The sequence below is a fragment of the Argentina silus genome, assembly GCF_951799395.1.
Source record: "Argentina silus genome assembly, chromosome: 2".
Classification (NCBI taxonomy): domain Eukaryota; kingdom Metazoa; phylum Chordata; class Actinopteri; order Argentiniformes; family Argentinidae; genus Argentina; species Argentina silus.
The window spans coordinates 19,713,371-19,729,298 of record NC_139656.1 but is presented as its reverse complement, the minus strand read 5'-3'; the positions used below and the strand labels follow the sequence as shown (position 1 = coordinate 19,729,298).

Here is a 15,928-nt window from a genome sequence, read left to right as displayed (position 1 = left end):
CACTGTGATGCTTGAGCAGGGCAGAAACTGCAGTTATGGCTTTCTATGAAACACTGGGAATATTTGGATAGCATGCAATTAACTATGTTTAGTGAGTGAAAGTAAGCAAGAATTATGTATTCCTGAAGCTCCACAAGTTTGTAGATTTTAGCTTTAAAATAGTGCTGAATGGCCATGATAAATCCATAGTGATCAAGCAAAGTGCAAAACGATGCTTCACCTCAAATGTTCAATTTTGTAGTAGAAGTTACATCCACATTGCATGATAGTTCACATTCTGTTTCACTTGACATATCCATCTGGCCTTCAGCAAATAAAGGAGTGTTTGGGAAAAACATAAAATACAGGTGGGCCAATCAGCGTACTAAAACGGTTTCACAAAGAGGAAGGTCAGACTGATAAGTGAAACAGAGTAAAGATAAGGTTGATTCCATCAATAGATCACTACAGTAAGAAGAATTTTTGGGCAAGACAGGAACATATAAGTGGGAACAATGGATACATTTGACAGTGATGGGCTTAAAAGTATGCACTAACCCAGGGTTGTATAGGTATCAGAATACATGTATTTAGAATACATTTTGATGTATTCAGTATCCTGGTACGATACATTTAAAAAATGAGTATTCAGAATACAAATACTTTCATGAATAAGAAAATGAATACTTGGTAAGTATATATAACTCGACTTTCAATTTGTGGTGTTACCAGCACCATTTTAAAGTCAAAGAAGATCTGGGCAAAACCTCTATAGCCAAGAGAGAGAGACTAGACAAAACTGTGTGTCTCATATCAACTTCGTTTATCAGCTACTAAAACAAAAGAAGAGTCAGTGCTCGTGATTAAGCATTCACCCCAGTCCTGCGTCATTTGATCTATAGACGGTTTATTTTGTATTCTAAATATAACACTATGCACAAGTTCACCCCAACTTCGTATTTGCCAGTGATATGATTTGCCATAGGCCCCTGAGAATACTTAATATTAAAATATGTAATCGTTTTTTAGTGTGTCCATGCTTCTTTGAACAATCTTTTGCGTTGTATTGAATGCTCCTGTGTGCAACATGTTGAACCACGTATTCAGTAATCAATATTTGAATACATTTTGAGCCATGTATTCAGTACCTGAAAACATTTTCCAAGTATTCTATACAACCCTGCCCTGACCACACAATTCAATGCGGAAGGATTTTTGTTTTGCATGTAGTTCCTCCAAAGGTCCATCAAATAATATAACAGTAGGAGCGATAGGAATATCATTTGACAGTATTTTTGATTTTATTACATACAAATTAGAAAATGAATGGCACTTACAGGGGGCGGGGCGCGCGACATTCGACGACTCTACTCTCGATTGGTTGCTCTGCTGGCGAACAGATTGCAGTTGATTTGATCTCCAGACAGTCCAAACTACTTCACACTGCGATTCAGACCAATGTGAAGCTAGCATATTAGCCACATTCTGTACCATGGCAGAGAACAGAGAATCAAAGCTAGAATTGGTGACCAAGAATATAACACCTTATCCAGATTTTCCAAGTAAAGGAATACTTTTCAGGTAAGTAGCTAATAATGAGGGATGATAATACATTAGGCTGTCCCTCTGACTTGTAACGAACGCTAGCGAACGAAGTGACTGGCCTCCCAAGGTTCAGCTTTGTAAATTATTCTTGACATTTTACGAAATCCTTGCTTCATGTTAGTTTTCGTGCTATGTTGTGTTTTTGTGTCCCAGAGACATTTGTCCAATTCTCAAGAACCCCGCAGCTCTGACAGCAGTGATCGATCTTTTTGAGGGACATGTGAGACAGACCCATCCGCAGGTGGAGCTGATAGTGGGTAAGTCTGAGCATAGCCAGCTAGCTTAGCCCCATTTGTGACGAGATTTACAACTTGTTTGAAGTCTAGTCACAGATTGGTAGGAGGGGGGGGGGGGGAATTAGTACTTAATTTAGACTTAATACTGTTTACATTTGGATGTTTGTTGTATAAGTCTAGTGACTAGTCACATATATTGTAGGGCGGGGTGGTAACTTACTTAGGCTCAGAGGTAGCAGACGGCTAAACAAATATTTCGAAAGTAAGCTTGTGAATTAGGGGTGAACTTGTGCACAATGTTCTCTTAAGCATAAACAAATAGTTCACATGACACAAGACTGGAGTAAATGCGTAAGCACTAACTAGCACTGATTTAGCTGCAGCTACAACCCGAACTTTGCGGAAAGTTGAAATCAAGTCAAAATACTCACCAGAAGTGATGTTTGATCCGCTTTTTCTTGTGGCGGTGGTGTATTACTGGTTCCGGCTAATGATGGGTCAAGCGTCCCCCTAGAAATGCGACTTGAGGAGAAAGCGTGCGCTTGCACGAGACGACACTTGGAATACACCACCGCCACAGGAAAAAAATAATCATCACTTCTGGTGAGTATTTTGACTCATTATGCTTCACCAACTGAGTATCAATATTGTGATCAATTGAGTTGCGAAAAAGATTAAAGATTTTCTTATTAATGAAAGTATCTATTCTGAATACCCATTTTATGTATCGTACCAGAATACTGAATACTTCCAAATTTATTCTGAATACATGTATTCCGATACTTATACAACCATGCTACTAGCTAAGTACTATAGCTAGCCATCCTATCTCACCCAAGTGTTGTTATATGTAAATGTAGTCATTCTGAACTCATCTGATTCTGAGGTGACAGCTGTTGCTGTCCATTAATCACATGTATTATTAGCAACACTACAGATGCTGACCCTTGTCTAACGAGGCCAACTGTGTGGTTGTGTAGGTCTGGATGCCCGGGGGTTTCTCTTTGGGCCCCTGCTGGCCCAGAGGTTAGGAGTGGGCTTTGTACTGATTCGAAAGAAAGGAAAACTTCCAGGACCAACAGTCTCTGTAGCCTACACACTGGAGTATGGAAAGGTAAAATAGTCTGGTCTGGTGATGAGTTACATTGGTTGATTGTGTGCACGTATACCAGAGGTCTTTCATAACATCATGGTCTAAGACTAAGTGGCAGCTCCATTCAGAATGTCTGATACACTTCCATACTTCACTCCCACATCACCACAATCCATGCTTTATACCAGTGTCACAACAATCATCCCCAAGCCTTTGAATATTACAAATCATGTTTGTGAAGTTGCTCTGTATATAGATCTTAGTTCCCTCTGATATCATAAGATTGTTATTTATTAGGCAGAGGCTGAGATCCAGGAGGATGCAGTGGTTCCAGGACAGAAGGTGCTGCTTATCGATGATCTACTAGCCACTGGTGGTGAGTCAAACTGTGGCTCTGGTTTCTCTAGGTTAGATGAAGTGAGGCATTTCACAGCTTGATACAAATGACATATTGATCTATAAGGCATTTAGATGTTATTGTGTCATTCTCTGAATGAAGAAAGTGTTTCAGTTGACTTTGATCAACTCTGAAAGTGATTGGAGACCAGGGTGTCAATAAGAATGGCAGTACCCTAACTTTCTGTTTGTTGTTTTGCCAGGAACCCTCTATGCTGCCTGTGAGCTGATGAAGAAACAGAAGGCAGATTTACTGGGGTCCATGGTAGTCATTGAGCTTAAAGATCTTAATGGGGCTGAGAAGCTCAAGCCACTTACCGTCTTCTCCCTGGTGCAGTACTGAGACCCTGCATACTTCCAAGTGTGCTACTCTGTTCTCACAGTCTTACAGTTCTTCTTTGGCTATAGTGAATTCCAAAGGAGACAACTTGACATAGGATTACTTTCTAAATTCTGCTGGGCCAAAGCAAGCCACTATAGCATTCCTGTTATTCTTTATATTAAGTATCAGCATGGGAATTGTATATCAGTGATTTCATACTTTACTCAGTTTAAGATGTACTGGTTCTTCTCAATTTGTCTGTGAGCCAGTATGACAGAATGAATGTTGTAAAAACATTGTGTGATCAATTTTAATAAAGGTTCATGTTGAATCTTGGAGAAACATGTTACCATATTTTCATACACACCTCTTATCCCACACATCTTTTTTTTTTTCTTTTTTAAATATAATTTAGAGGCAATCTAGGATTCAAACAAAGCAGGTTAACAGCTAAGGGATGAGGCTGGAGAAATGTAAATGCTCTCAAATTTGGACAGAGCTATGGATGATCAAAATGATCATTTTAACCATGTTTCGATGATATACAGTGTTTACAAGACAGTTGAGCTATGCCCATGAGGCATGTGTAAGTTATATTCTTATACCAATTCTGAATGGTGTCTCCTCTTCTCTCCCTCCCCTTGCTCAATGCAAACTACTTGTAATTATGAATCTGTCAATCATTTTCAAGTTTTTATGCAGCGAATGTCTTAGTTCTATGTGGTCCTTTGCTATAGAACTATAGAACATTTCCAAACTAGTCGTTTTTTAGTTTGGAAATGTTCGGAAACATGAACACGGAAATGAACCAGGCAGCGGAAACACTCACATTTCACATTAAACGAGTGCTTTACCAGCAGCTGTGCATTCGTACTGTGACAGAAAACCCTGTCACGGATACCCTACACTACGCCATTCCCAAGCCCCATTATCTCCCTAATCTACCGCCAGCACCGCGTTGTGAAGGCCGGGTCCACTGAGGGCAAGGGTGCAAACTCAGTTGCATGACTGGCTATACACAGTACTGTAACGACCCTGTGTAAGGCCCGTTAGCAGAACCGCCAAGGGAGTTAACTCTCTTGGTGTTGTGGCTAGCGCGGCCGGTTTGTAAGCGAAGAGGTTGCGAGTTCGATACCCGCTTAAGGCAAGCTACTCTACCCCGCCGTTCGCTACAGTACAAACTTCTCCGCTAAACCTGAAATTACAAACAAATCCCCTCATTCAACAAACAAATCTCAGACAGGGCTGTGATGTCAAGCAGGACATTTACTAGGGGAAAAAAACATTTGAATACATGGTAGAAACTGTTTTGCACACAGCTTCAGTTGCGTAGGTCTGCTTCCAGCACTGACAAATGCTTGCAGCTCAGGCAGGAAGTAGCCAACGAGCAAGTTGCAGGTTACACACCCACAGCAAGTGGTAGATGCCCAGAAACATCCTGAACATTTTGTAAAAAGCAAATTCAGGGAGAAGGGCAGGGTCTTGGCAGGTGCAGCCACTGTCACAGGCTGCCAATGCATCATAAGTAATGATTCAGCATGGTTATTTAGTTTTCAATGGTTTTCAAGGGGGGAAAAAAGCTACATATTGCACCTTCAAATGAGTCTTTGTTGTAAATCTGCCACCATGGCAAAACTCAGTTTGAGGTTCAAAACATCCTCCTTCCTAATAAAAACTCAGCCAGAATGGACTTGCATGTAAAATGTGAGTGTGCCATAAAACATGGTAGAGGGAACATTTAAAACTGAAGTACACATGCTAAAGGAGGCAACTTGACAGACTACTTGCTGATATTTAGCTGGGCTACTTGGAGGATTGTTAGACTACTTTCAAGGTAAGAAACTATCCATCTTTCTTGCAAAGAAATGGGCATCACTTGATGTCAAACATAATTTTCAATGAAGGTTCATTTTTTGAATTTTGGAGAAACATGTCAGACTTCACTGTACACAACATGACCAAAAAAGACATTATCAAATCGTTTTATTAAGTAAAATAAGTATACAGTAAAACATGGTAAAGTTTTGGAACATTTAAAACTCTTGGGACTGAATGTCTTTAGCAGTGCTGTCATCTCTAGAGGCTGAGGCCTTGGTCTTCTTGGGGAGCAGCTGGGCTTGGATGTTGGGAAGAACACCCCCCTCAGATATGGTGACCCCACCCAACAGCCTGTTCAGCTCCTCATCGTTCCTCACTGCTAGTTGGATGTGCCGCGGAGCGATTCGCCGCTTGTTGTTGTCTCGACCTGCGTTGCCCGCCAGTTCCAGAACTTCAGCGCAGAGATACTCCAAGATGGCAGTGAGATACACTGCAGCGCCTGCACCTATGCGCCTGGCGTAGTTTCCCCTCCTCAGCAGACGGGCGATGCGCCCCACGGGAAACTGGAGACCTGCCCTGGCAGAGCGGCTTGTGGTAGACTTCCGTTTAACTGCCACAACTTTCTTTCCGCGACCAGACATCTTGGAGTTTCTGAGAAGTAAACTGCTAGTGTATTAGTGGACTGAATACATTCTAGCATGGACTGACAGATGCATCATATAGCGTCCCCAAATGCAAGCATAGCCTACTCCAGACCTCGGTAAAGGGGTCAATTCACCTGACCATCTTGGCTCTTCAGCTTTTCCCCACTCACTACAATTAAGACCAGAGCACTCTTAACATGTGAAATACTGCAAAGGTAGGAGTGTCCCATTCTAACGTTGAAGGGCTGCAGTTTGTGCAAGTATTTGTTCCAGCACAGGCAACTAGTTTGTGTAACACCTTACAACAAACACCTCTAAGATGCTACTTTTGTACTGCTGTATTTAACAAGCAAGACCAAGCCAAATAGTTATTCTACATTTAAGGCAATTTTCTCACAAGCCTTACAAAACCAGGAATTCTACATCAGATAGTAATTTACCCACTGTCTCTGCAGTTTGCAGCAATAGAAGTCCTTTGTAACTGAGTAGTAGTGTGTCATGAATCATATAGTGGCTCTTTTATGATAGGTAGGAACAATTAGTTATGACTACGGGCACCTGTACTCCTAACACGTCATGATTAGCTGCGTTTGATTGGATCTAGCATTCTTAATTCACAATTACGCTGCATCCACGGACAGACTATATCATTGGCTGCGTCCAACACATCTTTGGTAAACTGCTGAGGGCTGGAGAAATGTAACCATTCAAATTCATAGACAGAGATATGGACAGATTGGCTTACCATCCATTAGATCAAAATGATAGTTTTAACTATATTTTGAAGCTATACAGTGTTTCTTCACAATTATATTGTGTAAAACGGTTATATTTTAGGTTATGATCGGGTAAGAGTAAATGTATGAAAAAGTCCCAGATTGCCTCTTTTAGTGAAAAGTAATTAAATAAGTGCCTTAAATGGGTAGAAAACATTTAAAAATTCGGCTACAGTGAATTGTAAAGGAGACAACTTGCTTATATTCAGCTGGGCCAAATCAAGCCACTTAGACAATTGACCCACATTACAAAATTTTAGATAGTTCGATCGTCACCTTGAAAGTAGTCCATCTTTATGAAATTGCCATGACTGAACGTTAGAAACACATTGTATAATTTCTATTCATATAAAGGTTGATTCATTGAATCTTGGAGAAACATGTTACACACTTCAGCCCAAAGATGCAACTTTTTTTCTTCATTAAATCCTTGGTATTTTGGATTATGACGGGGTAAAATAGTTTAAGTTCGAGGCATTTTTTTTCGAATTATTTTTCAAGAATCAATGGGTGGAGATCATTAATTTTATTAAACGGTAGTAAAATAAGTACAATAAAACACGGTAGAGCTAGTGGACATTTAAAACTCTTGAGACTGAATGTCTTTAGCAGTGCTGTCATCTCTAGAGGCTGAGGCCTTGGTCTTCTTGGGGAGCAGCTGGGCTTGGATGTTGGGAAGAACACCCCCCTCAGATATGGTGACCCCACCCAACAGCCTGTTCAGCTCCTCATCGTTCCTCACTGCTAGTTGGATGTGCCGCGGAGCGATTCGCCGCTTGTTGTTGTCTCGACCTGCGTTGCCCGCCAGTTCCAGAACTTCAGCGCAGAGATACTCCAAGATGGCAGTGAGATACACTGCAGCGCCTGCACCTATGCGCCTGGCGTAGTTTCCCCTCCTCAGCAGACGGGCGATGCGCCCCACGGGAAACTGGAGACCTGCCCTGGCAGAGCGGCTTGTGGTAGACTTCCGTTTAACTGCCACAACTTTCTTTCCGCGACCAGACATCTTGGAGTTTCTGAGAAGTAAACTGCTAGTGTATTAGTGGACTGAATACATTCTAGAATGGATTGACAGATGCATCATATAGCGTCCCCAAATGTAAGCGTAGCCTACTCCAGGCCTCGTAAAAGGGGTCTTTTGGTACAGGAGTCAATGCACCCTCATACCTATTCAGCTGTTCCCACTCAATCACTAGTATTAAGGCCACAGCACTCTTAACCTACTGCAAAGGTAGGAGTGTCCCATTCTAACCCTGGAAGGCTTCAGTATGTCCAGGTATTTGTTCAAGCACAGCCAGCTAGTTGTGTAGCCTACTGGTTGAGCAGGAACAAAAGCCTGCTATCACTGCAGATAGGACTGAACACCTATTGTAAGGCCACCACATCTAAGATTTTACATTTAACAAGCAAGATAAAGCCAAATAGTTATCCTACATTTAAGCCAATTTTGTCACAAAATCTTCTAGATCAGATATTTATTCACCCACTGTCTCTGCAGTTTGTACCAGTTAGGAGTCCTCTGTAACTAAGTAATAGTGTGTCATGAATCGTATAGTGCCTCTTTTATGATAGGTAGGAACACCTGTTGGGCACCTGTTCCCTTAATCACATCACAATTAGCTATGTTTGATTAGATCTAGTATTCTTATCTAACAGCCAATCGGATCAAAGTAAATTCACTCCCGACCTGAAGTGTGCACTAGCTACAATTACATTAGGCCTACTGTTATTGCACCCCACCACATGGACCTAAAAGCATATACAGTATGGCCATTGCTGTTATATACACACATGGAGATGCACAAGTGCACACGCCAGGAAAAGAAAGGAGAACACAGCATTTGTCTCCTATTAAAAATAATGTATTATCCAGCTCCCCCCTTCAGCAATAATAACCGTAAAATGATAGGTGAAAACAATACGCAAATCCATTTGTATAACTTGATAAGAAAAATGTATTATCCTTTTCAAAAGTGGGGGGGCAACAACTAGTGTGGGTGAGTTTGTCCACCAGAAACTATTTTATTACAGAACAGGACAATGGTGTTCTTGGGAACTCAGTGAGAACATCACCCAAACAACCTTAAAAAAAATGATTGTTTATAAAAAAAGAAACACACTCAAATCTTCAATTTATATAAACCAGGTGAACTGGTACAAGCAGTTTTACTTGCTTTCAAATGTAAACAAACCAGTTCAACATTGTATAAATGTAGTCTCTAAAAGGCTGGAAGCCTCTAAAATTGTCCTTGTATACACACAGTCAAATACAACTAAGAATTGCACATTATGGTTAGTCATTGATGTCCTTGAGTTTCAACGCTTCTCTTCCTCTTCAGTCTTGCAATTAATCTTCTCCAGCACCACATTCAGGTCCATAGTCTTGCTTAGCTTCAGATAGAAATCCTTTCTGATTGGGTGAATGGTCAGCCACTCAGGAGTCAGTTCTGCTAGCAGTCGAAGATGCTTCTCCATCTCACCTGGAATGAGACGGTCACAAGGTCAGACTAGTCAATACTGCAATATTTCCTAAAGATATAGGCATACATTGTTCCCTTAGATCACACATTGATGAATGCATTTCATATTTGGCCTTCCTTCTGGTTCCCCACCTGTGCTGAGAGCAGAGCGGTAACTAGCAACCATGCGGTTACAGACCAACTCCATGATGAGGGTGGGTTTCTTCTCTGCCACAAAGACATTCCGCAGGATCCGAGACAGCTCCCCTAGCCGTGACATCATCAGTAGGCGCTCCTCTTGCTGAGGGTTCCGTGTCATGGCAGCCTGGAGCTTCTGAGCCTCCTTTGCCCGGATCTGAGGCAACAAGTGTAAAACTGTAAGTACTAGTAGCAAATGCATACAGGGCATACTGTACCACCACACACACAATACTGAATTACAAACCCCTAGCACCAAGGCACCCCTGTAGATCAGAGAGTTGGATAGGTATAAACAATACCAGGACATTTCCAGCCAGCCAATCATGGCAAGAATTACCCATATCACATGAATCCAATCCACTCAGATTCTACAGGAGTGCCTTTGGGGGTATGAGTTAGGTGTTGATTTATTATCTTCAGCTATCCATTCAAGGACAGTGTGGCCTACCCTCTCCAGCAGGGACTGAGAGACTCCTTTGAGGGCCCTGGGTGTCTCAATGGGAGTCGTGGCCATTGGTGGAACAAACTTCGGCTCTTTTACACAGGCAATCTCTGCAGTCCTCAGAGCCATGTTGGCTAGTGCTTTCTCCATCTGCAAAGAGAAGAAAGTTATTACCAAATACAAAACAAAAGATTGAAGACTGAAACAGTTGTCTCCGCTTTAAGTGTGCAACCAAGTAAAGAATGCATTAAAATATGATACATTTTTATATCTGGGCCTCCTTGAAGTTCTTCTAAATGTTCAACAAATTGGTATTGAAATGTATCCTAAAGCTTTAACACAATGCTGCAGGAAAAAGCAGAGGTCAGACTGCACCTTAGGTGTCATCAGGGAGCGGGCCTTATCCAGAACCTCCTGGGCAGTAGTGAGCTTATCAATCTGAGGGGGCTGGGGCAGAGTGCTGGGCTCAACATTGGGCACCTCATCCACATTGAAGCGTGGGTGCCACCGGGTGAGCTTGTCATCAGGGACCGTCACAGAAGGGTTCACAGTGGCAAGGAACACCTGTAGAAGACAGAAGAGGATAATTAAATGGTCATCAACCCAGATCATCACAGTGACATACGGTTATCATGCTGTATCATGGTATAATGGTCATAAGCGCCTGGCTTTTACATCACTTAATTTTCCTATATGGCACAATGCAATTCACTATGATAAAACAGAGAGTGAAGGGAAGCAGAGGTTAAAATACTTGATAACGAGCATGATAAGTCTACTACATGCTGCCCACCTTGTGACGTTCTTTCACAATGCTGATAAGGCTATGGTGGAAGATGCGTCTCCTCTCTAATAGGCGGGAAGCGGACAGTACTGGACGTGCCTCACTCTCGTCTGTGGAGCAGGGAAAAAATATGCGTTAAGACATTTCCTTTTATCAATCATTCCTGAAATAATATGTGTCTGAGAAGTGAATACTATCCCTGAATCCCAAATCAACCATTCCACACCCTACCCCTGGAATTTCAATGCTGATCTTGCTGCTGTAATGTGAAAGGTACTTTATAAGACCATCCCTCACCGGCTTCTATGACAGGCTCCACTGTGAGCTGGTAGCTGGACTTCTTCACTGTGGCACTGAAGGTGGGAATGTTCTTCTCCCGGCGGAAAATGTAGGCAGTAGGGTAGATGGTCTTAATTTGTCCCACATGAGTCTCCTCAAAACGCCTGTCAAAACAAAACCCCAAGGGAATGAATATCTCAGCTGCCACTCCCCACCACACAATTCCTGTTAACTAGTAATGTTATACAAGGTTGAAATTACAGCTAAATAACCAATTTGACTATGTAGCTCCATACTTGTGCATCATGTCCTGGACACCCTGCTTCACTTTGGCAAAGGTAACAGTCTCTGAGCGGTTGAAGAGCATTCCAACGATGGTGTCCATGCTGCGGAACATCTCAGCCAGCACCTTGTACTGGTAGGGCAGGGAAAGGCCTGGGGGTACGTCCTGGGCAAGAGTATGGTAACGCTGGTAGGCAGGGAGCTTCTCTCTAAGAGCAGATTACAGGTCAGAACAAAGCAGTCAATAGAATCAAAGCTGTGAGAGCAAGACCTCGTCCATTCACACTTGATAGGTACTTTATAGATCGGAGGGGAAATTAAGGCGTTACAGCAGCTCACATCACAAACAATAAAATAAAACAGACATCTGAAACATTATATACAGTAAGAACAGTCCAGTAATGATTGAACATCCCCAGCCTGACTGATCACCCCGAACGAGCCAGCCGGAGGAGGAGTTGTACAGTGTTATTGCGGCAGGCAGAAAAGATCTCCAATAGCGCTCCTTAGTGCAACTTCACCAACAAATAGCTCTGATCAGTGAGATTTGCATGAAATGGTATTTTTCTGAGCTGGAGCATATAACCACAATGAACATTTTTGATTCACAGAGTTCACACCCGAGAAGCAATAGCCTATTATGGGGCTTTACACAGAGCAGGGCCAAGCACTGCTGGCTCACACCATCCTTTCCAGCACTGCTTCAACAACTGCAGTGGATGCGTAACCAGGCCAGCCCTGTACAGTTCAGCTCTGTAGTACAATTACGGTATAAAAGTGATTAGTCACTCACCCATCCTCAGCTTGTTGCTGGGCTTGTTCCTCCGTAGATTTAGCCTCCTTTGTTAATCGCTCCTCCTTCCTACGCTGTGCCTTAGCAGCAAGCTCCTTGACACGAGCTAGCTGTGCCTTTAGGTCCGAGGCAGTAGACTCAGAGGCTTGAGAGGCCACAGGCAGCTTCTGTGTCTGACTATTGATCTTTTGAAGACGGGACTTGAGGGCAGCAACATCCTCTTTGGAGATGGCCTGGTGGAGAAGACACACATTCCCTTTAATCATTTCATGATTGTCTGTCCATGTGATTAAAGGGACACTTGAAAAGACAAACAGCCTACTCACTCACTGTGATTCTAATTCATGTAGTGGTAGGTGGCACAGTATGTGGGGTCCAATATCATTAAAGGAGCATTTAGAAAAACATTTAGCCAACAAATGTACCTTGTTCCTATTCACTGACTGTTTAGAGCTGCTCTGGCCAAGCACTTTGCTCGATGGGGAATTGTTAGCACTGTTACTAACATGGTTCTTTGATTCTATCTCGACAATAGCCAGGGGATGATGGGGCAACTGCACATCTTTAGCCGAGGGTTGGCTTGCCTGAGTAAAAGTGAAAAAAAGAGTTTAAAGAGTATTATCCTCAACCTTTACACCTTTTACACGCATTTCAGTCCCTACAAAGGGCCTTTGTTCCCGCCTTGTCAAATGCCAACTTTCTAGGCAGCCAGCTTACTACTATTCGAGCTGTAATGTGAGCTTCTCATAGCAATTATAGCTAGTCCTGAATCAGGACGAGTGAGTGAACAACTCGTAAATTACACCATTCGTCCTGAATCAGGGGTACTTTTGCGTCCAACAGGTGCAGCACCATAACAAAACAAAAACAAAAAGTTGTTAGAATGTTGACAGACGGCCTGCCAAGCTAGTAAATATTACCTGCTCGCTGGCTTTGGAGAGAATCAATTTCTTCCTGGCAGTCTTCTTCACCGTCTTGACCTCAGGACATTTCTCTGAAGAATTATCTTTAGCTGATTCTGCCCGAAGACGTTTTTTAGCTGTACTATGTTCAGCAGTGGTTGAAAACACAGCTGATCCTAGATCGAACTCGGCGTCGACAGACGTCCTCTTGGGTGTCCGGGGGCTCGAGAAAATAGATTGCTTTTCGGAGTCGGGCCTTCCCGTCACATCATACACTGTGTCCGCTTTATCGACCGAGGCGGCCTCGTCAATAACTCTCAGAAATTCCTGTTGAACTGATGTTTCAGAGTGTGTAGAAGATCTTGAGGTTTTAGTGATCGAAAGAGTTGCATTCCTGTTTTTCGACCGAGTTGATCTTGTGCTAGGCCTAGTAGCGACAATAGCAGTGGTCAATCCAGAAACCCCATTGTCCACAACGCCTTGTGTCGTTTTGTGTCCTTTAGCACGTGAAGCCCCATCAACACTACCTTTCTTTGTCTGGGCAAAAAAATCGGTGAGCCGAGCTTGAGACATAACAGAAATGTGCCCAATATCGCTGTAACTAGCACGACAACTTGTTCCCCTCTGCTCAGGATCGAAAAGCGTCCAAAAATAAATCGCTTTTAACTAGTCGCTTGCTATCATCCGGAAACTCCTGTTCACAGGAACGTGTAACCAATTTTCGCGCGAAATCTTTGTAAGACACACCCTTCTCCAAACTACTCCCGCCTTCTACTGAGTGTTTTTCATCCATTATTGGCCAGAGTATAATGTTTTTTAACAAATGGGGATGGGGAAAGCTGTATGTATTCGTTATTGATTGGTTTAAAATAGTAAAACTCCTCCCTTTTTGTCGCACTGCATGTGCATTTTCTCCAAAGAAACAAATAAAATACAAAATATAAAATATAATAAGAAAATAAGACTGTACTGGCCGCATTAGTTAATTAATGCGGCCAGTACTGTTTTATTTTATCACTATAATCATAATCATAGGCCTATGTCGACTCTACACTTTGAGTTAGATTGGGTATGGGTTTTATTTGGTAATGTAACCTAGTATTTTTGGTATTAATATAGACCATAGGATATGTGGGGTTGTCCATGAGATTGCTCACTTATGAATACATTTATCGTAACGTGTTTGACTGCCTAATATCGCAAATGTTTCCAATTCCAACTTTGCTTTTTAATCGCCAATGAGAAATTAATTAGTAAACGAAATTATTTGATCATCTGAATGATACTTAGAAATGTCATAGTGTTTCAGTCTACTGTTTAAAAATGATTATTAAACAAATATTTAAAATCATGTTCCTTAATTAATTAATTAATTAATTAATTAATTTCCTTAGTTAATTTCTTTCTGTCAGAATAGACTTTTGAACATAGACTTGTACTTCTGTGTATTTTCTTTTTTACAATCGCACAACAGTACATAGTCAAAAGATTGTTTCGGATAGGGCACACTGTACACTGTCCCACTAGAGGACGCCAATGACACAAACATAGCTCGCTCCGACAAGGAGGCTAGAGAAGTGCCAAATTCCACGACTCAAACAGGTTACGACGTAATGTCAAACTGCTTGAGAAGTTTACTAACACCGGAGTCGTTGTCGGGGGTCTAGCCTCATTCGTGACACAGGTTATATTTCACAATTATGCTAAGGTAGAGTAATTATCTTTGTTTCAAAGGCACTCGTACTTCGCACTTGCAGTTTCCAATGTTGGCTACTGCAAATTAAGTTTAAAGTATAACGCAAAACGACCATGTGGTCTGTAAAACACATTGATAGATAGGCTTCTTAAAAATAAACTGGATGTAGCTCTAAGATAAGGTTTATGCATGTTTTATAGACCACGGATTTTACACTTTATTCATATGTCAAAATTAACAATTAATGTTTTCTTCATTTAGAAAAAGCACCTGAAGACAAGTTGTGGGGAATCTTGTGAGGAAGTGAACCAGCGAAAGTGAACTACTTGTGACTGAGAGAACAGTTGAACTATTGCAACGCTGGTGAATCACTTTTTCCATGAAGATATTGCTTTACAGGGAATATTAAATCCAAGGGGCGGCTTTGGAACGAGAGGGTTGTGTCTATCGGAGAGCTGCTAGCCTACTCTACAGTTATACTGGTTTTAATAAAGTTGATATTCCCGAAATATGAGGAGGTGAAAATGTCTTTTGGACAAAAAATCTATATAATGTATTGGTCCACCACTCTGGACTATTCAGAAAGTAAACTTTTTGGATGACATACTCGGACTTTTTGGATGACATGCTCGCCGAATGGAATAACCGAAATTATTCGAGTAATTTTCCCATTCTTAATATTGTTTTGTAAACAATGAACAATTCTTGCGGACTAGATTTTGCGAAAATTAATCGGGTGGAATTTAACGTTCCTTTGAGGAATGTCCACGGGATTGTAGACTGGAGTTAAAACGTGCATTTGGGACGCGTTCTCATGGAACTTCAGGTGGTATGTGGACTGCTCTACTGCTTTCTGCTGCCGACGTTCTTGTTAGCAGGTAAGATATTAATGTTTGTTGATAACATTATAATCAGTCAGTATATGAATGAATCAGTGTGATTTATGCGTTGAGATATTCCCATGTTTGATTTAAACAAGTACATCATCATAATAACATTGATTGATTGAGGGTAACACATTTATAGGACAAAATTACATTTTGGGGGGGCTTTGGGTTTGGGAATGGGCATGAATAGATTTACATACTGATATTGATCCAAATCACATTATCTGAGGTTGGACAGTGCACTCATTGCATTGAACAGGATTATTATGGATTCATATTAGGGCTGTAAGGATTAATAGATGAATCGAACAGATTAACAGATTAACTAACTAAT

At 41.6% G+C, this 15,928-nt stretch overlaps 5 protein-coding genes across 7 annotated transcripts in view; 2 read left to right on the top strand and 3 right to left on the bottom strand.

Annotated features, from left to right (window-relative positions):
• The first annotated feature begins 1,404 nt into the window (after positions 1–1,404).
• On the top strand, positions 1,405–3,962 carry aprt (adenine phosphoribosyltransferase). 2 transcript variants are annotated; one of them, XM_083689575.1, is made up of 6 exons: positions 1,405–1,560; positions 1,738–1,841; positions 2,801–2,934; positions 3,211–3,289; positions 3,513–3,699; positions 3,733–3,962. In XM_083689575.1, exons 1-5 carry the CDS (start codon positions 1,472–1,474, stop codon positions 3,650–3,652), a joined length of 546 nt encoding a protein of 181 aa, XP_083545701.1. In that variant the 5' UTR covers positions 1,405–1,471; the 3' UTR covers positions 3,653–3,699; positions 3,733–3,962. The 2 variants fall into 2 exon arrangements, with proteins under 2 accessions (XP_083545701.1, XP_083545700.1); XM_083689574.1 differs by having other exon boundaries at positions 3,513–3,962.
• A 1,702-nt stretch (positions 3,963–5,664) lies between these two features.
• Positions 5,665–6,090, bottom strand: LOC310801438 (histone H2A-like; the record flags this gene model as incomplete). Its single annotated transcript, XM_083665474.1, has 1 exon — positions 5,665–6,090. One exon carries the CDS (start codon positions 6,088–6,090, stop codon positions 5,665–5,667), a length of 426 nt encoding a protein of 141 aa, XP_083521600.1.
• Positions 6,091–7,449: 1,359 nt separating this feature from the next.
• On the bottom strand, positions 7,450–7,875 carry LOC310816243 (histone H2A-like; the record flags this gene model as incomplete). Its single annotated transcript, XM_083686322.1, has 1 exon — positions 7,450–7,875. The coding sequence occupies one exon, from the start codon at positions 7,873–7,875 to the stop codon at positions 7,450–7,452; it is 426 nt and encodes a 141-aa protein (XP_083542448.1).
• A 915-nt stretch (positions 7,876–8,790) lies between these two features.
• On the bottom strand, positions 8,791–13,673 carry cdt1 (chromatin licensing and DNA replication factor 1). 2 transcript variants are annotated; one of them, XM_083664865.1, is made up of 10 exons: positions 13,030–13,673; positions 12,535–12,693; positions 12,110–12,342; positions 11,331–11,525; positions 11,053–11,198; positions 10,765–10,865; positions 10,347–10,535; positions 9,978–10,121; positions 9,482–9,683; positions 8,791–9,349 (listed from the first exon to the last, which is right to left on the bottom strand). In XM_083664865.1, the coding sequence occupies exons 1-10, from the start codon at positions 13,582–13,584 to the stop codon at positions 9,186–9,188; spliced, it is 2,088 nt and encodes a 695-aa protein (XP_083520991.1). In that variant the 5' UTR covers positions 13,585–13,673; the 3' UTR covers positions 8,791–9,185. The 2 variants fall into 2 exon arrangements, with proteins under 2 accessions (XP_083520991.1, XP_083520992.1); XM_083664866.1 differs by lacking the exon at positions 12,535–12,693.
• Positions 13,674–14,662: 989 nt separating this feature from the next.
• The window catches only part of piezo1 (piezo type mechanosensitive ion channel component 1 (Er blood group)), a 64,950-nt gene continuing 63,684 nt past the window's right edge, over positions 14,663–15,928 (top strand). Inside the window, exons 1-2 of the mRNA XM_083697429.1 lie at positions 14,663–14,719; positions 14,969–15,585. Coding sequence (XP_083553555.1) covers positions 15,522–15,585 — 64 coding nt within the window. The 5' untranslated portion in view covers positions 14,663–14,719; positions 14,969–15,521. The remainder of the gene's footprint in view (positions 14,720–14,968; positions 15,586–15,928) is intronic.